The following is a 20,984-nucleotide window of genomic DNA, read 5'->3' on the forward strand; positions in this document are numbered from 1 at the left end:
ATGACTAATTAAACAATATTTGATTCACCTCCTTTGAAGGAAATTTTCTTACGCTAAAAACCTTAGGAGGATTTTTATGTTTGACTGATTATTTTATCTACCCTAACTTATATTGATATAGTTGTGAGCTAATTTTGTTGACATGCCTTGACAAGGATTAAAAATATACTAAATTTAGAATTAAATGTTGAAATTTATAGAAAATTTAGGATAGTTTATGACAATGTAATTGATTAAGCAATTAAGAAAGTTGTCTTTCCCTAATAATTTTTGTTGTAAATAAAAACCTAAAAACTTTAATTTCTTATCTGTAATTGTCAATTCCATCTCTGGATAGATAGATAGATATCTATGGCAAAAACTAACATGAAGAAGTGCTTGAAGGCAGCCCATTTGGCTCTTGTTTTCATTGTCTTCGGAACAATCTTGCCTCTTCATGAATGTAAGTTTAACTCCTTTTTTTTGCTCATCTTTTAGAAAGCATTATCACATTTCCGTTCCGTAAGATGCTTCCCCTCACAAAAACATTGTCTATCCAGCTGTCGTGGGGTGTCCTCAACCCGCAAAAAGAGCCCACAGTCTAGCTCCTCTTCCAAATCCACCCCACAGCAACCTGCCAAATGAGCAATAATCCAGCTGTCGTGTGTGTATTTTTTACTTTCTGAAACCCTTGAGTTCGTTTGATGCCTTTCCCGAATCTTAAAGAGGTTTAGTTTTCTTATTCTCCCGGAAAAATGGAGGGCAATATTTCTACCATCGCCCTCTTTCGCCTCAAAATTCTGTGGATCATATTATAGTACCAGTGATGTTATCGATACCACCACAATATTGTATAACTATGTTTTAATTCCTTAATTAGTTATAAAGATTTGTTTAACTCTTTTATTATTTATAAAGATTTGTTTTACTCCTTCGATTATTTATAAATGTTTGTTTCACATTGTTAATTTTTTTCTGGGAAAATTTATTAATTGAGTATGGAGGGAATTTCTGCCTGGAAAATTTCATTACAGTTCTAACTTCCAGAATCAACATTATAACCAACAAACAGAGCTCAATCCCAAATCCTGCTTATTTTTGTGTGCAAATGAGCCTGTCAGGTTCAACATAAAGCAGAACTAACATATAAAATATTCAGCTGATGAAATAATGAAAAGAGATCTCTAAGAGTTTATGGTGGTGAGGTTCTGAAACTACCAGGAATATTCAGCAGGCAAGGAACACTTAATCCTGACCTGACCTTGAGATCCTGACAGGACTCCAAGGTTTGACATCTTAACCATGGCCCTGGCAAAGTCAATTCTGAAGATTGTTCCATCGCCTGATGCGTAATACTTTACATGGGTTGCAGTTTTCTCATCAGCCATCAATTGCTGATCAGCAAAGAGTAGTCCTCTCCCTCTCAGCAAGCTCCGAAAATAGTGTGTGTCAAAATCTGAGCCGGATGAAATTGCAGAATCATTAAGGCTGCTGCTGCCGTGGTTGGCCTGGCAATTCAGTCTCAGTTCATTCAGAAAATCGGCAGCAATAGTTCGATCTGGTTGACCTGTCCCCATAAAGTTGTAGAGGCGGTCTTGAATGAACTGACAGCTAATTTTTCCGATGTTGTGGGCCCCTACAGATAGCAATAGCAAAGTAAAAAATTTACTTCAAGCAATGACGTTTATGACAGACGAGATAAATGGAAAAACTTAAAAGAGTGTGTACCTAAAAGACTGACTGTTTCTCTTTCATTGAAGCCTCTGAGAGAGAACAGGTGAAGTGTCCGGGAAAGATTGCCATCTGGTTTTGGGATCTCATCCATAGCTTCCTGAAAGTATGATTCACTACTGTCTCTCCTGCCTGTAAACACTGGATAGTATGGACCACCTTGCTGTGATTTTTAGATACAAACAAACACATCAGGGAGCTGAAATATAAGAATAAATATTACCACATTTGATCAGTTATATATTTATGATTGTGAAGAAAGAAATCGAAATTTCAAAACACAATCTAGCCATGATAAGCTTGGTTCAGTCAGTTCTAGCAAGAAGACAAAGCAGTAGATTAATCTAATTTCTTCTCTACAACAAAACCATGCAGAAAGGCAAATCATGCAAACCTAAACTTAACTATAGCCAAAATCCTGTGGCCTGAAAACTTATCAAATCAACAAAGTAAGAGCTGAGCATTGAATTATACCAGAATAATGCCATCTCTTGTGGCAAGTGCTAGCGTGTCAGCACAAGAAACCACCCCTGGACAAGCCCTTTCAAGCTCTGCCTTAATCAGATCAATTTTATCAAAACCTTTCAGGGTGCTATGGGGAGCCGCCCGCCTCTCAATGGAATGGTTCGTATTGCCATTGCTGTCATCCAAGAACAATGAAGCATCACAGCCCTGGTTCAAGAAAACCCCTCAAAATTAAGAACAATTTCCTTATCTAAAAGCTCAATAGCAAGCTACAAAGTGTAGAATCAACTGATCACAAACCAAGGCATAACAAAAAACTTATAATTACCATATGGGGATCAGAACTTATATTACAATCACAACAACCACAAAATGAAAGAAAGAAGTGCAATAAACCACATCAAGTACTAAATTCACAAACTTACAATCTAAGCCAAAACAAACATCATACCAAGATTGAATCAAACAGTCATTAGGAGGACAGATAAACAAAAAGGCACCAATAATCCAAGAAAATCCACAGAATATCAAGAACTTAAGAGATTGAAAACCTAAAGCAATTAAATTAATGCTAAGTAGAAGCAAATTTACTAACAGAATCACATTGCAACAAAACACACAAGATCAAGAGAAGTACAGGAAATAAAAAAAACACATTTGAGATAAGGTCAAAATGAAGCAAGAATGAAGAAAAGAAGCAGCAAAAAGCATCGATATACCCTGATGAAACAGTCGTGAAAAAAGAGGCGCAAGAGAGCCGCAGAGACATCTTTCTGCTCACAATAAAGCTTGGACATCATTGACCTCACAATCTTCTCAGCATCAGGACACGAGTCTCTGTAATGGTCATACTCTAGGCCAGGATTTGGCCCCAAAGAAGCGCCTTGTTGAGTTTGCAGAAAGACTGAAAAGACTGGATGAGTTTCAATCTTCTGCTCCTCTGTTTGGGTACTTTTTTTGGGGGTTCTGAGAGAGAAAAGAAACGAGATTAACAGAACCAAAATTACCCATTTATTCACTGAATTAAACATTTCTTTTGGTCTTTGTTTGTTGAATAAGTTCTTGAGATTTTCGGAGAGAGAGTAGAAAGTGAAGTTGTAGGCAAAGAGTTGGGGGGTTTTTATGACAAGAGCTCAGGAAGAGCGGGAAAAGATCGTTAAGAATTAACCGTATTAGGGGTAAAACTGAAACTTGATAAATGAGTTGGGACTAGATGGATATTATATAATGATACATATTTGACGAAAAAATATTTTTGTTATGAATATTTTCGACTAATTAATATTTATTTAAAGTTATTTTAACATTAATCACATTATATTTTTCATATTACAATATTAAGTAACACTTATATACTTAATAATAGAAATTATGATAATAATTTTCATTGATACCCTTAAAACTGAAAATATAACGATATAAGACATGTTTAATATTGAATATTTTAAATTCAGTTCATTATAAACAACAATCGACTAACTATCATCACCATAAATTTGAGTCTTGGTGAAGTCCTCCTGAACCAGATTAATTGTTATTCGTAACGGGATTTTGATTAATATATATATATTTAGTCTGTGTTAATTATGTAAAATAATTTCTTATATTAATAAAGTATAGGAAATTAAAATATTTTAACTTCCAATAGAGTTTAAATGAAGAGATGGAAGGTTTCTCAATTCAAAGTTTTTTTTTTTTTTTAAGTGTAATTATGTAGATAAATTCACTTTTTTTTTTTCAAAAACACATAAAAATAAATGTCTGGGTATGTAAGGGTTTTTAAAAAAGAAAAATGTATAAGAGGACTATGTCGTAAAATATCGAATCGAGAAACGACAAGTCGTTTCACAGATATTGAGCAGCGATTAAGGCTCTCGCAGCACTTCCCATTACAGTGTCTAAAATCGTCAGAGAGGAAGAGGAAAATGGGAAGCGAAGGAAAGTCGAAGGAGAAGACGAAGAGCAGGAAGAGAAGCTCCTCTTCTGAATCTGAAGGTTTCAATTTTCTCAATTCACACCCTCTTTATTTATTTATTATAGTTGTTTGTATATTTTCTTATGGTAAATGTAACAGATGAAAGAAGAAGCAAGAGACATAGAAGCGATAAAAAAGACAAGGGAAAGGAGAAGAAACATCGCAAACATCGTTCTGATAAAGGTATTATTCTTTTTATTTGTTTTCAAAATTTGTGCTTTAAATTATTTTATTACTGTCTAGGTTAATTTTTGAACTGGGTACAGTTTGATTTTAAACTTTTATTTATTTATTTATTCATTTGCATGTGGGGTTGATTATTGTCTCTTCTTACCAACATTTGATACTTTGTTCAATGCTTTCTCCAGTTTAAGATGAAGTTTGAACTGGGGTTCAGTTTCTGTATCTCTATTTTGTTATGTTAGTCTCGATTCAGTATGTTTTGAGTAGTGTGATTTGGTTCTAAAGCTACTAGCAGTTCCTTGTGTTTAGTGGGTTTGATTTGATATCTATTGTTATTAGCTTGTCTGTTAGAGCTTATATATTGTTAATGGGCTTTAGCTACTCGTTTGATCTTTTGGGTCTAGTTATTACTTAACATGGTGTCAAGGTGTAGATCTGGGACGCAAATGTTGTGTAATATTTCCCCCAAGGTTTTATTTTGCGTTGGGAGGTCAGATGCTTGACATATTTATGATTATTGGCTCGAATGTAAAAAGTGAGTTATTGGTTTGAGAATAATATGTAAAAATTGTAGATTTTATTATCTGAAGCTGAAAAGATGCATATTTTTATCTCTTCTCCTTAGAAAAGCAGGGATGAATCATCTGCTTAAACAATGTTTTGACCAATGATGATGTTACTTTACAAGCAACTGGAGTTTATGATAGATATAGAAGTAATTCATTGTATTTTTGGGTTACTGTCTTATTATGGGTTGTGTTCTATGAGTGATGAGTTTATTGCTTCTGTGTGAACCATCTATTTGTTTATTATGATCCATTTTCTGAAGTATCATTATTGTTTTTTAGTGCTTTTAATGCTGAGAAGTAGAACCTTTCTAAATAGTTATGCTGTATTGACATGACACTTTGTCTCAGAAAAGAAGTCAAGGGACAAGCACAGAGATAAACATCAAAAAGGCAATCACCACTCTGTAAGTTCTATTATTCTCAAACTTGATTATGTTGTTATGTTTTGTAATAAATATTAAAAGGTTTATGGGGAAAAAATAATCAAAGACTTAAAAGAGAAATTATTTCCAAATATGATAAGTTAAGCAATCCTGATTTTCTATAGCATAACCTTCTTCTTCTTATAAATGATGCTTGTGATTGAAATTGAAAAAATTCAATTGATTTTGGAACAAACAATAGTTATTAGTTTAGTTGAAAGTCTAGTGGATAAGGTGAGTTTTGTATATTTTCTTTTCCATTGAGCAGAAGGGATAGGCATGTTTGTTGGGCTGATATTACTTTAATTTAATCCGTGCTCTGTGTCCTAATTTCTTGATATTTATGGACCTTTTTTTTTTTTTCCCTTCAGAAACATGAAATCCAACAGCTGACCAACGAGGATTACTTCTCTAAAAATAATGAGTTTGCTACCTGGTTAAAAGAAGAAAAGAAATTGTTCTTTTCTGATCTTTCATCCGAGTCTGCACGGGAATATTTCTCAGACTTTGTCAAGGTCTGGAACAAGAACAAGCTCGATTCCCAATACTATGAAGGCATTTCAAGTGCACCCCGGTCAGCCCATAACTGGAAATTCAAGTAATAGAATAGAAGAATGGCTGTATTTTGTCCTAGCTTGCTTTAGTACTTTCTCTTTGTGTATACTGATTTGCGGTGTTTTTTTTGGAATGAATGATATAAGAGTTTCTATGTGTTTCAGTTTCAGTTTCCTCTCTAGATAACTTATTCAGAGAATACAATCTAAGAATGAGTTCTGATTCAAATTAATGCTAAGATAGATGAGCAGTGCTTAGATCCCGGTTTTCTTTCTTATTTCTGTGTATCTCTGTCTTAATTCAGTGGCCAGATTTGGCACCTTCGGGAGATGAGCTTTACTGTTTCAGAATCCGTTGTTGATGGTAAATCCATGCATCATGTAACAAACATTTATATTAATATTTGAATATAAGGGTAAATAAGGCCAGTACTTATAAACTTCCGAAAGTTCAGGTGTGAAGATTTGAAAAAAACAAAAAAAACAAAAAAAAAAAAAATTTGGAAACATCTGCACAATGGAAGATAAGATGATATATAATTTAACGCAAGATTGTTACAAGTGCTGATAACTGAGGTTGCCATAGCATCGTGTATTCTTAATTTTGACTCTATTTTGCCCTTAATCTTTTATCAATCGGACTCATTTGCCATCATATGTCTACCAAATAACATTACTCAAACCCCTACATTTGAGAATTTAGATAAAAACCCAGTCACAAAAAAATTTAAAGTTAACAAATAGTCCTAGCCACCCAAGACCACTGCCAGCCACTAGCCACCACCGTTGGCCGCCGGAGAAGTCATCATATCGGCTCAAGACCAATGGAATCTTGCCAATCATGTGCCGGTAAGGACGTTTCCGCCATAGATTTGTATCCATGGCCAGAAACGACTATATCTGGTTGTTTCATGGCCAAAGATGTGGTCGTGAAACGCTATATCTAGCTGTAAAAAGGCCAGATCTTGGCCGTGAAATGGTCGCTGTTCACGGCCACATCTTTGGTAGTGAAATGACCATATTCATGGCCAGATCTAGCCATTTTTGGCCATGGATCAAAGATTCATGGCCAGATTAGGCCTTATCGGCGCACAACAAGCCAGATCCAACCGGTAGTATGCCATTACAATGGCTGTCGGCGGTGGTGGCTAGCTGCCATAGTGGTTTGGGATGAGTGATGGTGATTTTTTACAAATTAAAGTTTTATATGGCTAGGTGTTTGAGCAAAATTTCAAATATGGGGGTTAAAGAAATAATTTAAAAAATAATATTATATTATTATTTAACAAGGAGGCCAATTTGTAATCTATTAACATACTCACTATTTATCCTTCCACCTAAACATATTTATAACATAGTCACCAATTTATTCCAACCAAAACACACTTTCTCTAAAGATTCCCTAGTAATCTATCTTTTCCTCCCTAACCAAACACACCCTATAATTAATAAAACATTATATGATCTAACGCCCCCATATTGATACAATTCCAGGTAAAAATCTCATTATCAAAGCATTACTTAAATTAAACAGATAAAAAAAAAGTTGCAAATTATAGTTTTATTACTTTGTTTGGATTAACAAGTCAAGCCAATGATGACTCCAAATTTATGTAAAATTCATTATATTTTGTCAGGAACATAATATACTATTTTTTGAAATCAAAGGTTAAAAATTAAATAGAAATTTTGGATAGTAGTTATGACCATATACTAATTAACAGATTAACAAACTTGTATTTTCCTAATAATTTTTTCCTATAAATTAAGACCTAGAAACTTAGTTTTCTTCACATAATTGTCAATTATAATCCCCTCTTCCAGATTAATATCCCACGGCAAAATCTAACATGACGAGGTTGAAGGCAGTTCATTTTGCACTTGTTTTCATTGTCTTTGCAGCAATCTTTCCTCTTCATCAATGTAAGTCACAATGCTTCTCCTCGCTTCAAGTGTTTTAAATATTGGTTTCAAATAAATCCTACAAATTTTATTTTTTTTTCATTTGGTTTTGATTAATCAGGTTATGTTCAGGAACTTGTGAGCAAACAACGTATCAAGGTTTAGAAATGTGTGTTGCACAGCAAATGCCCGTTCTGTAGGATGCTTTCCCTCACAAAAGAATTGTTTATCTAGTTGCCGTGGGGCACCTCAGCCCCCAAAGGAGCCCCAAGTCTAGCCCCTCTTCCATTTCCACCCCGCAGTAATCCACCAGAGCACTATTAATCGGGCTGTCATGGATACATATTTGTTACTTTCCAAAATCCTTGAGCTTGTTTGATGCTTTTTCTTGAAGCACGACATGGTTTTTGTAATTCTCACATGAAAATGGAAGGTCTATATAACCTATAGTTCTTGGATAACCAACCCTCTTTCTTTTGGATCATACTATAGTATTCATAATGTTACTGGTTTATATTACATTCAATCCTGTTGTTAATGTATGTATGCATTTACCAATGTATGAAATCGACAAAATTTAAGGAATAATAATAATAACAATTTCCTTTATGAAATTATGATCGTACGTGTTTATATATTTATTTTAATTACGATGATTATAGTTTAAAATTTAATATTACTCAACACTCTCGAATCACATATCATAGGCTTTCAAGGTAAGTTTGATGACTAATTAACAATATTTGATTCACCTCCTTTGAAGGAAATTTTCTTACGCTAAAAACCTAGGAAGATTTTTATGTTTGACTGATTATTTTATCTACCCTAACTTATATGATATAGTTGTAGCTAATTTTGTTACATGCCTTGACAAGGATTAAAAAATTACTAAATTTAGAATTAAGGTTGAAATTTATAGAAATTTAGGATAGTTTTTGACAATGATTGATAAGCATTAAGAAAGTTGTCTTTCCCTAATAATTTTTGTTGTAAATAAAAACCTAAAAACTTTAATTTCTTATCTGTAATTGTCAATTCCATCTCTGGATAGATAGATAGATATCTATGGCAAAAACTAACATGAAAAGTGCTTGAAGGCAGCCCATTTGGCTCTTGTTTTCATTGTCTTCGAACAATCTTGCCTCTCATGAATGTAAGTTAACTCCTTTTTTTGCTCATCTTTTAGAAAGCATTATCACATTTCCGTTCCGTAAGATGCTTCCCCTCACAAAAACATTGTCTATCCAGCTGTCGTGGGGTTGTCAACCCGCAAAAAGAGCCCACAGTCAGCTCCTCTTCCAAATCCACCCCAAGCAGCCTGCCAAATGAGCAATAATCCAGCTGTCTGTGTGTATTTTTTACTTTCTGAAACCCTTGAGTTCGTTTGATGCCTTTCCCGAATCTTAAAGAGGTTTAGTTTTCTTATTCTCCCGGAAAAATGGAGGGCAATATTTCTACCATCGCCCTCTTTCGCCTCAAAATTGTGGATCATATTATATACCAGTGATGTTATCGATACCACCACAATATTGTTAACTATTTTTAATTCCTATAGTTATAAGATTTGTTTAACTCTTTATTTTTATAAAGATTTGTTTTACTCCTTCGATTATTTATAAATGTTTGTTTCACATGTTAATTTTTCTGGGAAAATTTATTAATTGAGTATGGAGGGAATTTCTGCCTGGAAAATTTCATTACAGTTCTAACTTCCAGAATCAACATTATAACCACAAACAGAGCTCAATCCCAAATCCTGCTTATTTTGTGTGCAAATGAGCCTGTCGTTCAACTAAAGCAGAACTACATATAAATATTCAGCTGAATAATAATGAAAAGAGATCTCTAAGAGTTTATGGTGGTGAGGTTCTGAAACTACCAGGAATATTCAGCAGGCAAGGACACTTAATCCTGACCTGACCTTGAGATCCTGACAGGACTCCAAGGTTTGACATCTTAACCATGCCCTGGCAAAGTCTTCTGAGATTGTTCCATCGCCTGAGCGTAATACTTTACATGGGTTGCAGTTTTCTCTCAGCCATCAATTGCTGACAGCAAAGAGTAGTCCTCTCCCTCTCAGCAAGCTCCGAAAATAGTGTGCGTCAAAATCTGAGCCGGATGAAATTGCAGAATCATTAGGCTGCTGCTGCCGTGGTTGGCCTGGCAATTCAGTCTCAGTTCATTCAGAAAATCGGCAGCAATAGTTCGATCTGGTTGACCTGTCCCCAAAGTTGTAGAGGCGGTCTTGAATGAACTGACAGCAATTTTTCCGATGTTGTGGCCCACAATAGCAATAGCAAAGTAAAAATTTACTTCAAGCAATGACGTTTATGACAGACGAGATAATGGAAAACTTAAAAGGTGTACCTAAAAGACTGACTGTTTCTCTTTCATTGAAGCCTCTGAGAGAGAACAGGTGAAGTGTCCGGAAAGATTGCCATCTGGTTTTGGGATCTCATCCATAGCTTCCTGAAAGTATGATTCACTACTGTCTCTCCTGCCTGTAACACTGGATAGTATGGACCACCTGCTGTGATTTTTAGATACAAAACAATACATCAGGGAGCTGAAATATAAATAAATATTACCACATTTGATCAGTTATATATTTATGATTGTAAGAAGAATCGAAATTTCAAAACACAATCTAGCCATGATAAGCTTGGTTCAGTCAGTTCTAGCAAGAAGACCAAGCAGTAGATAACTAATTTCTTCTCTACAACAAAACCATGCAGAAAGCAAATTATGCAAACCTAAACTTAACTATAGCCAAAATCCTGTGGCCTGAAAACTTATCAAATCAACAAAGTAAGAGCTAGCATTGAATTATACCAGAATAATGCCATCTCTTGTGGCAAGTGCTAGCGGTCAGCACAAGAAACCACCCTGGACACGCCTTTCAACTCTGCCTTAATCAGATCAATTTTATCAAAACCTTTCAGGTGCTATGGGGAGCCGCCCGCCTCTCATGAATGGTTTCGTATTGCCATTGCGTCATCCAAGAACAATGAAGCATCACAGCCCTGGTTCAAGAAAACCCCTCAAAATTAGAACAATTTCCTTATCTAAAAGCTCTAGCAAGCTACAAAGTGTAAATCAACTGATCACCACCAGGCATAACAAAAACTTATAATTCCATATGGGATCAGAATTATATTACAATCACAACAACCACAAAATGAAAGAAAGAAGTGCAATAAACACATCAAGTACTAAATTCACAAACTTACAACTAAGCCAAACAACATCATACCAAGATTGAATCAAACAGTCATTAGGAGGACGATAAACAAAAAGGCACCAATAATCCAAGAAAATCCACAGAATATCAAGAACTTAAGAGATTGAAAACCTAAAGCAATTAAATTAATGCTAAGTAGAAGCAAATTTACTAACAGAATCACATTGCAACAAAACACACAAGATCAAGAGAAGTACAGGAAAAATAAAAAACACATTTGAGATAAGGTCAAAATGAAGCAAGAATGAAGAAAGAAGCAGCAAAAAGCATCGATTACCCTGATGAAACAGTCGTGAAAAAGGCGCAAGAGAGCCGCAGAGACATCTTTCTGCTCACAATAAAGCTTGGACATCATTGACCTCACAATCTTCTCAGCATCAGGACACGAGTCTCTGTAATGTCATACTCTAGGCCAGGATTTGGCCCCAAAGAAGCGCCTTGTTGAGTTTGCAGAAAGACTGAAAAGACTGGATGAGTTTCAATCTTCTGCTCCTCTGTTTGGGTACTTTTTTGGGGGTTCTGAGAGAGAAAAGAAACGAGATTAACAGAACCAAAATTACCCATTTATTCACTGAATTAAACATTTCTTTTGGTCTTTGTTTGTTGAATAAGTTCTTGAGATTCGCAGAGAGAGTAGAAAGTGAAGTTGTAGGCAAAGAGTTGGGGTGTTTTATGACAAGAGCTCAGGAAGAGCGGGAAAAGATCGTTAAGAATTAACCGTATTAGGGGTAAAACTGAAACTTGTAAATGAGTTGGACAGATGGAATTATATAATGATACATATTCGACGAAAAAATATTTTTGTTATGAATATTTTCGACTAATTAATATTTATTTAAAGTTTTTTAACATTAATCACATTATTTTTTTCATATTACAATATTAGTAACACTTATATACTTAATAATAGAAATTATGATAATAATTTTCATTGAACCCTTAAAACTGAAAATATAACGATATAAGACATGTTTAATATTGAATATTTTAAATTCAGTTCATTATAACAACAATCGACTAACTATCATCACCATAAATTGAGTCTTGGGAAGTCCTCCTGAACCAGATTAATTGTTATCTTACGGGATTTTGTATATAATATATAATTTAGTCTGTGTTAATTATGTAAAATAATTTCTTATATTAATAAAGTATAGGAAATTAAAATTTTTAACTTCAAGAGTTTAAATGAAGAGATGGAAGGTTCTCAATTCAAAGTTTTTTTTTTTTTTTTTAAGTGAATTTGTAGATAAATTCACTTTTTTTTTTCAAAAACACATAAAAATAAATGTCTGGGTATGTAAGGGTTTTTAAAAAGAAAACTGTACGGGGGGGTGGTATGGGTATTGATAGACCACCCATCAAAAAGGTTTACCAACACAAAGGGCACAAGGATAAAAAGCCACTAACATATTTGGTTGGAATTAGAGAAGCATGCGTTAGTGGAGTAAAGCTAACAGAATTGAAGAAACAGGCTGGAATGAAGGAAGGCTAACTGAATTGAAGAAATATGAGTGAGTGGAGGGAAGCTGGAGGCATGTGACGTGCGAACCAATTAGTTAGAAGGGAATAAATTTGTTAGCTGATTCATGTATAAAGGGGAGAGCCCTTGGTTGAAAAGATAAGATTTGTTAAGTGTGAATAAGGGAGGTCCCCAGCTCCTCGAACTGCTAGAATTTTCTACTGTATTTTCTTTCATTTCATTTCCTGGAATATTGCTCCATAATCTGCCTTTTTCAATTCTTAATTTCAATCCATTTAAAACAATCAAATTCTGCCTTGTGAAAAACACTTGAGAATTTGTGCATTGTCTAATTTATTGGTTGCTTGGTTGATTGTTAATCCTGGGGTCTTATCAAAATCTAACTCAACTCAAGACATACACAGCAAAATATATACACTCTCTATAGATTAATGGAAGTACTTAATGTTAACGGGCTTCCATAATTATAACAGTTATATCGTTGATAGAACAGTTCTCTAGCCTACTGCTAGACGACCTTTAGAGTAAGGCAAGAGAAGTTGTTGCGGGAGGTGGGGGGCAGCACTTGACCATTAGCTGCACAAAGAAAAACATTAACTTCGAAGTCAATATAAGAAATGTATATGCTATAATTCTTAACTTGGTGAAAAAGTAGTTTTATTGTCTATACAAGAAAAATATATAATCAAAGGTTTGAAAATTCTGAATTATCAATAAAGAGCTTTCGTACGAGTTATGTTGAAACATGCCTCCAAATATAGCTATAATGAAAGTAAACTACTATGGAATGTAGGTCTTACCAGGCGCTGCATGTTGATCAATTTGCTGATATCCATAGGAATGTCAACTGCAGAGAAAAGGGAAGAAGGGACAACTTCACTGTACATGCTCTAAAGCTTCATTACATTTACATGCAGCAAAAGATTCACAATATTGATTTCTCACTTGATTGAAAACAATAATAAGAATAATAGCAAGCATCACCTAATTTGTTGCGTGTTAAGTCAAGAGTGCGCATAGATCTCTCTAGATCAAGAACTTCGTCTGGAAATATCTATTAAAGCAAAAAAGTAGATTAAGAATAGAACCAAAAAGAAAAAAAAATATAAGCAAGATTCAGATGAGTTATTCTTGATATGTTTAATCTCTCCATTTGTTTTCTCTTCTTTTATTCATGTAAGATGTGAATTACAAAAACCCCATCCATCCACCCATGACCCGGCCATCTACCTCTTAATTCAAACCCCAAAGGAAGCTACGGGTATAGTGCTATAACATATAAACAAATTATCCCATTCCTACAAAAATCAATTGCACTACTTATTTCACGAAACTTCGGGTAATCATATTTTTTGTCCCATATTGCCCCTAAACAGTTGAGTATTTTATCCAAATTACCCTTATATTTGTTAAGATTTACAAAACACCCAATTCACTCATCCAGACCCTTTTGTCCTCACTTTTTAAATTTTCTACATAACATTGCCCTTGTTATTATCATTATTTACATAAATGTCATTGTACCCAGAACTGGCCACCACCGCCAGTCGTCGTTGACCGTCGCTAAAGGCTGTTGAAAGTCATCATAATGGTGTAAGACAGGCCGTATATGGTCGACTATGCACTAATGAGGCCTTTTTTGGCTATAGATCACATATCCATTGTCAGAAATGACAAGATCTGATCATTTTACGGCCAAAGATGTAATCGTGAAATGGCCAAATCTTTGGCCGTGAAATGGCCAGCGTTTCATGACTAAAGACTTGACCATTTCACAACAGATCTGTGGCACCGCTGACGTCATGACCAAATCTATGGCACTACCCTCGGCCACCGGTGGTGGTGGCTAGCTGCCAGCAGTGGCTTGGGGTGGGTATGGGTGTTTTTGTTAAGTTTAAAATGTTTTTGGTTGCTATGGTGTTTTTGCTAAATCTGAAAAGTAGGGGGTTAAAAAAATTATTTAAAAAATAATAATAAAAATATATTATTATATTAATATTTAAAAAGGAGGGCAATTTAGTAGTCTATATAACATATCCACTCATTTATCCCCCAACCAAACATATTATTCACCAATTTATTCGAACCAACCAAACACATTTTCTAAACATTCCTAGTAATCTTTAAGGTGATCTTTCTTTTCGTTAATATAATACCCTCTATGGTTGCGTTTGGTTCGAGGTGATATAAGATTAATCCTGTAATCTTTGTTTAATTTTCAAGATTCTCTCGTTTCATTGTCAAGTAATAAAATATTACGTAAATCTTTTATTGCAAATAATGTTATTGTTGGTAATATTAAGAGCAATCAAATTACCTTCCCAAGGGGTGTTAATATAAGATTATCGAGGTAATCTTAATTTTGACTCTATTTTGCCCTTAATCTTTTATCATATCGGACTCATTTGCCATCATATGTCTACCAAATAACAATTACTCAAACCCCCTACATTTGAGAATTTAGATAAAAACACCCTAGTCACAAAAAAATTTTAAAGTTAACAAAATAGTCCTAGCCACCCAAGACCACTGCCAGCCACTAGCCACCACCGTTGGCCGCCGGAGAAAGTCATCATATCGGCTCAAGACCAATGGAATCTTGCCAATCATGTGCCGGTAAGGACGTTTCCGGCCATAGATTTGTGATCCATGGCCAGAAACGACTATATCTGGTTGTTTCATGGCCAAAGATGTGGTCGTGAAACGCTATAGATCTAGCTGTAAAAAGGCCAGATCTTTGGCCGTGAAATGGTCGCTGTTTCACGGCCACATCTTTGGTAGTGAAATGACCATATTCATGGCCAGATCTAGCCATTTTTGGCCATGGATCAAAGATTCATGGCCAGATTAGGCCTTATCGGCGCACAACAAGCCAGATCCAACCGGTAGTATGCCATTACAATGGCTGTCGGCGGTGGTGGCTAGCTGCCAGTAGTGGTTTGGGATGAGTGATGGTGATTTTTTACAAATTAAAGTTTTATATGGCTAGGGTGTTTGAGCAAAATTTCAAATATGGGGGGTTAAAAGAAATAATTTAAAAAATAATATTATATTATTATTTAACAAGGAGGCCAATTTAGTAATCTATATAACATACTCACTAATTTATCCTTCCAACTAAACATATTATTATAACATAGTCACCAATTTATTCCAACCAATCAAACACATTTCTCTAAAGATTCCCTAGTAATCTATCTTTTCTCCCTGAACCAAACACACCCTATAATTAATAAAACATTATATGATCTAACGCCCCCATATTGATACAATTCCAGGTAAAAATCTCATTATCAAAGCATTACTTAAATTAAACAGATAAAAAAAAAGTTGCAAATTATATGTTTTATTACTTTGTTTGGATTAAACAAGTCAAGCCAATGATGAGCTCCAAATTTATGTAAAATTCATTATATTTTGTCAAGGAACAATAATATACTATTTTTTGAAATCAAAGGTTAAAATAAAATTAAATAGAAAATTTTGGATAGGTAGTTATGACCATATAACTAATTAACAGATTAACAAACTTGTATTTTCCTAATAATTTTTTCCTATAAATTAAGACCTAGAAACTTAGTTTTCTTCACATTAATTGTCAATTATTAATCCCCTCTTCCAGATTAGATATCCCCACGGCAAAATCTAACATGACGAGGTTGAAGGCAGTTCATTTTGCACTTGTTTTCATTGTCTTTGCAGCAATCTTTCCTCTTCATCAATGTAAGTCACAATGCTTCTCCTGCTTCAAGTGTTTTAAATATTGGTTTCAAATAAATCCTACAAATTTTATTTTTTTTCATTTGGTTTTTGATTAATCAGGTTATGTTCAAGGAACTTGTGAGCAAACAACGTATCAAGGTTTAGAAATGTGGTGTTGCACAGCAAATGCCCGTTCTGTAGGATGCTTTCCCTCACAAAAGAATTGTTTATCTAGTTGCCGTGGGGCAACCTCAGCCCCCAAAGGAGCCCCAAGTCTAGCCCCTCTTCCATTTCCACCCCGCAGTAATCCACCAGAGCACTATTAATCGGGCTGTCATGGATACATATTTGTTACTTTCCAAAACCCTTGAGCTTGTTTGATGCTTTTTCTTGAAGCACGACATGGTTTTTGTAATTCTCACATGAAAATGGAAGGTCTATATAACCTATAGTTCTTGGATAACCAACCCTCTTTCTTTTGGATCATACTATAGTATTCATAATGTTACTGGTTTATATTACATTCAATCCTGTTGTTAATGTATGTTGCTTTACACAATGTATTGAAATCGACAAAATTTAAGGAATAATAATAATAACAATTTCCTTTATGAAATTATATCGTACGGTGTTTATATATTTATTTTAATTACGATGATTATAGTTTAAAATTTAATATTACTCAACCTCTCGAATCACATATCATAGCTTTAAGGTAAGTTGTTGATGACTAATTAACAATATTTGATTCACCTCCTTGAAGGAAATTTTTCTTACGCTAAAAACCTTAGAAGATTTTTATTTTTGACTGATTATTTTATCTACCCTAACTTCTTTGTATAGTTGTGAGCTAATTTTGTTGACATGCCTTGACAAGGATTAAAATATACTAAATTTAGAATTAAGGTTGAAATTTATAGAAAATTTAGGATATTTTATGACAATGTAATGATTAAGCAATTAAGAAGTTGTCTTTCCCTAATAATTTTTGTTGTAAATAACCTAAAAACTTTATTTCTTATCTGTAATTGTCAATTCCATCTCTGATAGATAGATAGATATCTTGGCAAAAACTAACATGAGAAGTGCTTGAAGAGCCCATTTGGCTCTTGTTTCATTGTCTTCGAACAATCTTGCCTCTTCATGAATGTTAAGTTTAACTCCTTTTTTTTGCTCATCTTTTAGAAAGCATTATCACTTTCCGTTCCGTAAGATGCTTCCCCTCACAAAAACATTGTCTATCCGCTGTCGTGGTTGTCCTCAACCCGCAAAAAAGCCCCAGTCTAGCTCCTCTTCCAATCCACCCCACAGCAGCCTGCCAAATGAGCAATAATCAGCTGTCGTGTGTGTATTTTTTACTTCTGTGAACCTTGAGTTCGTTTGATGCCTTCCCGAATCTTAAAGAGGTTTAGTTTTCTTATCTCCCGGAAAATGGAGGGCAATATTTCTACCATCGCCCTCTTTCGCCTCAAAATTCTGTGGATCATATTTAGTACCAGTGATGTTATCGATACCACCACAATATGTATAACTATGTTTTAATTCCTTATTAGTTATAAAGATTTGGTTTAACTCTTTATTATTTATAACAGATTTGTTTTTACCCTTCGATTATTATAATGTTTGTTTCACATGTTAATTTTTTTTCTGGAAAATTTATTATTGAGTATGGAGGGAATTTCTGCCTGGAAATTATTACAGTTCTAACTTCCAGAATCAACATTATAACCAACAAACAGAGCTCAATCCCAAATCCTCTTATTTTTGTGTGCAAATGAGCCTGTCAGGTTCAACATAAAGCAGAACTAACAATAATTTCAGCTGATGAAATAATGAAAAGAATCTCTAAGAGTTATGGTGGTGAGGTTCTGAAACTACCAGGAATATTCAGCAGGCAAGGAACACTTAATCCTGACCTGACCTTGAGATCCTGACAGGACTCCAAGGTTTGACATCTTAACCATGGCCCTGCAAAGTCAATTCTGAGATGTTCCATCTCCTAGCGTAATACTTTACATGGGTTGCAGTTTTCTCATCAGCCATCAATTGCTGATCAGCAAAGAGTAGTCCTCTCCCTCTCAGCAAGCTCCGAAATAGTGTGGTCAAAATCTGAGCCGGTGAAATTGCAGAATCATTAGCTGCTGCTGCCGTGGTTGGCCTGGCATTCAGTCCAGTTCATTCAGAAAATCGGCAGCAATAGTTCGATCGGTTGACCTGTCCCGTAAAGTTTGTAGAGGCGGTCTTGAATGAACTGACAGCTAATTTTTCCGATGTTGTGGGCCCCTACAGATAGCAATAGCAAAGTAAAAAATTTACTTCAAGCAATGACGTTTAATGACAGACGAGATAATGAAAACTTAAAAGAGGGTGTGTACCTAAAAGACTGACTGTTTCTTTCATTGAAGCCTCTGATGAGAGAACAGGTGAAGTGTCCGGGAAAGATTGCCATGGTTTTGGGATCTCATCCATAGCTTCCTGAAAGTATGATTCACTACTGTCTCTCCTGCCTGTAAACACTGGATAGTATGACCACCTTGCTGTGATTTTTAGATACAAACCAAAACATCAGGGAGCTGAAATATAGAGAATAAATATTACCACATTTGATCAGTTATATATTTATGATTGTGAAGAAGAAATGAATTTCAAAACACAATCTAGCCATGATAACTTGGTTCAGTCAGTTCTAGCAAGAAGACCAGCACGTAGATTATCTAATTTCTTCTCTACACAAAACCATGCAGAAGGCAATTATGCAAACCTAAACTTAACTATACCAAAATCCGTGGCCTGAAAACTTATCAAATCACAAAGTAAGAGCTGAGCATTGAATTATACCAGAATAATGCCATCTCTTGTGCAAGTGCTAGCGTGTCAGCACAAGAAACCACCCTGGACAAGCCCTTTCAAGCTCTGCCTAATCAGATCAATTGTTCAAAACCTTTCAGGGTGCATGGGGACCGCCCGCCTCTCAATGGAATGGTTCGTATTGCCATGCTGTCATCCAAGAACAATGAAGCATCACAGCCCTGGTTCAGAAAACCCCTCAAATTAAGAACAATTTCCTTATCTAAAAGCTCGCTAGCAAGCTACAAAGTGTAGAATCAACTGATCACAAACCAAGGCATACCAAAAACTTATAATTACCATATGGGATCAAACTTATATTACAATCACACACCACAAAATGAAAGAAGAAGTGCAATAAACCACATCAAGTACTAAATTCACAACTTACAATCTAAGCCAAAACAAACATCATACCAAGATTGAATCAAACAGTCATTAGGAGGACAGATAAACAAAAAGGCACCAATAATCCAAGAAAATCCACAGAATATCAAGAACTTAAGAGATTGAAAACCTAAACAATTAAATTAATGCTAAGTAAAGCAAATTTACTAACAGAATCACATTGCAACAAAACACACAAGATCAAGAGAAGTACAGGAAATGAAAAAAACACATTTGAGATAAGGTCAAATGAAGCAAGAATGAAGAAAAGAAGCAGCAAAAGCATCGATATACCCTGATGAAACAGTCGTGAAAAATAGGCGCAAGAGAGCCGCAGAGACATCTTTCTGCTCACAATAAAGCTTGGACATCATTGACCTCCAATCTTCTCGCTCAGGACACGAGTCTCTGTATGGTCATACTCTAGGCCAGGATTTGGCCCCAAAGAAGCGCCTTGTGAGTTTGCAGAAAGACTGAAAAGACTGGATGAGTTTCAATCTTCTGCTCCTCGTTTGTTACTTTTTTGGGGTTCTGAAGAGAAAAGAAACGAGATTAACAGAACCAAAATTACCTTTATTCACTGAATTAAAACATTTCTTTGGTCTTTGTTTGTTGAATAAGTTCTTGAGATTTTCGCAGAGAGAGTAGAAGTGAGTTGTAGGCAAAGAGTTTGGGGGGTTTTATGACAAAGCTCAGGAAAGACGGGAAAAGATCGTTAAGATAACCGTATTAGGGGTAAAACTGAAACTTGATAAATGAGTTGGGACTAGATGGATTTATTAATGATACATATTCGCTAAAAAATATTTTTGTTATGAATATTTTCCGACTAATTATATTTATTTAAAGTTATTTTAACATTAAAATCTATTATATTTTTCTATTACAATATTAAGTAACACTATATACTTAATAATAGAATTATGATAATTTTTCATTGATACCCTTAAAACTGAAAATATACGATATAAGACATGTTAATATTGATATTTTAAATTCAGTTCATTATTACAACAATCGACTAACTATCCATCACCATAAATTTGAGTCTTGGTGAAGTCCTCTGAACCAGATTAATTGTTATTCGTAACGGGATTTTGATTAATATTATATCTATTTAGTCTGTGTTAATTATGTAAAATTTCTTATATTAATAAGTTAGGAAATTAAAATATTTTAACTTCATAGAGTTTAAATGAAGAGATGGAAGGTTTTCTCAATTCAAAGTTTTTTTTTTTTTTTAAGGAATTATGTAGATAAATTCACTTTTTTTTTTTCAAAAACACATAAAAATAATGTCTGGTATGTAAGGTTTTAAAAAAGAAAAGATAAGAGGACTATGTCGTACATATCGAATCGAGAAACGACAAGTCGTTTCACAGATATTGACAGCGGATTAAGGCTCTCGCAGCACTTCCCATTACAGTGTCTAAAATCGTCAGAGAGGAAGAGGAAAATGGGAAGCGAAGGAAAGTCGAAGGAGAAGACGAAGCAGGAAGAGAAGCTCCTCTTCTGAATCTGAAGGTTTCAATTTTCTCAATTCA

General features: G+C 34.7%; 2 protein-coding genes and 1 pseudogene across 2 annotated transcripts; 1 reads left to right on the top strand and 2 right to left on the bottom strand.

The window, feature by feature from the left end:
• Window positions 1-1,193: 1,193 nt before the first annotated feature.
• LOC116107307 (putative Peroxidase 48) lies at window positions 1,194-3,206 on the bottom strand. The gene is made up of 4 exons (XM_031393591.1): window positions 2,895-3,206; window positions 2,185-2,382; window positions 1,708-1,873; window positions 1,194-1,615 (listed from the first exon to the last, which is right to left on the bottom strand). Exons 1-4 carry the CDS (start codon window positions 3,204-3,206, stop codon window positions 1,194-1,196), a joined length of 1,098 nt encoding a protein of 365 aa, XP_031249451.1.
• Window positions 3,207-3,963: 757 nt separating this feature from the next.
• On the top strand, window positions 3,964-6,048 carry LOC116107340 (style cell-cycle inhibitor 1-A). The gene is made up of 4 exons (XM_031393620.1): window positions 3,964-4,170; window positions 4,250-4,333; window positions 5,251-5,306; window positions 5,696-6,048. Exons 1-4 carry the CDS (start codon window positions 4,101-4,103, stop codon window positions 5,924-5,926), a joined length of 441 nt encoding a protein of 146 aa, XP_031249480.1. The 5' UTR covers window positions 3,964-4,100; the 3' UTR covers window positions 5,927-6,048.
• Window positions 6,049-9,633: 3,585 nt separating this feature from the next.
• Window positions 9,634-13,391, bottom strand: LOC116107308 (annotated as a pseudogene).
• Window positions 13,392-20,984: the final 7,593 nt, after the last annotated feature.

This window comes from Pistacia vera, unplaced genomic scaffold (genome assembly GCF_008641045.1).
Source record: "Pistacia vera cultivar Batoury unplaced genomic scaffold, PisVer_v2 Contig531, whole genome shotgun sequence".
Classification (NCBI taxonomy): Eukaryota; Viridiplantae; Streptophyta; class Magnoliopsida; order Sapindales; family Anacardiaceae; genus Pistacia; species Pistacia vera.

Coding starts and splice junctions, on each gene's coding strand:
- LOC116107307 (XM_031393591.1), bottom strand. CDS start 3,206: ATGTTTAATTCAGTGAATAAATGGGTAATTTTGGTTCTGTTAATCTCG. Junction 2,383..2,894: donor TTCACGACTGTTTCATCAGG/GTATATCGATGC, acceptor TTCTTGAACCAG/GGCTGTGATGCTTCATTGTT. Junction 1,874..2,184: donor CAAGAGATGGCATTATTCTG/GTATAATTCAAT, acceptor TAAAAATCACAG/CAAGGTGGTCCATACTATCC.
- LOC116107340 (XM_031393620.1), top strand. CDS start 4,101: ATGGGAAGCGAAGGAAAGTCGAAGGAGAAGACGAAGAGCAGGAAGAGA. Junction 4,171..4,249: donor CTCCTCTTCTGAATCTGAAG/GTTTCAATTTTC, acceptor TAAATGTAACAG/ATGAAAGAAGAAGCAAGAGA. Junction 5,307..5,695: donor AAAAAGGCAATCACCACTCT/GTAAGTTCTATT, acceptor TTTTCCCTTCAG/AAACATGAAATCCAACAGCT.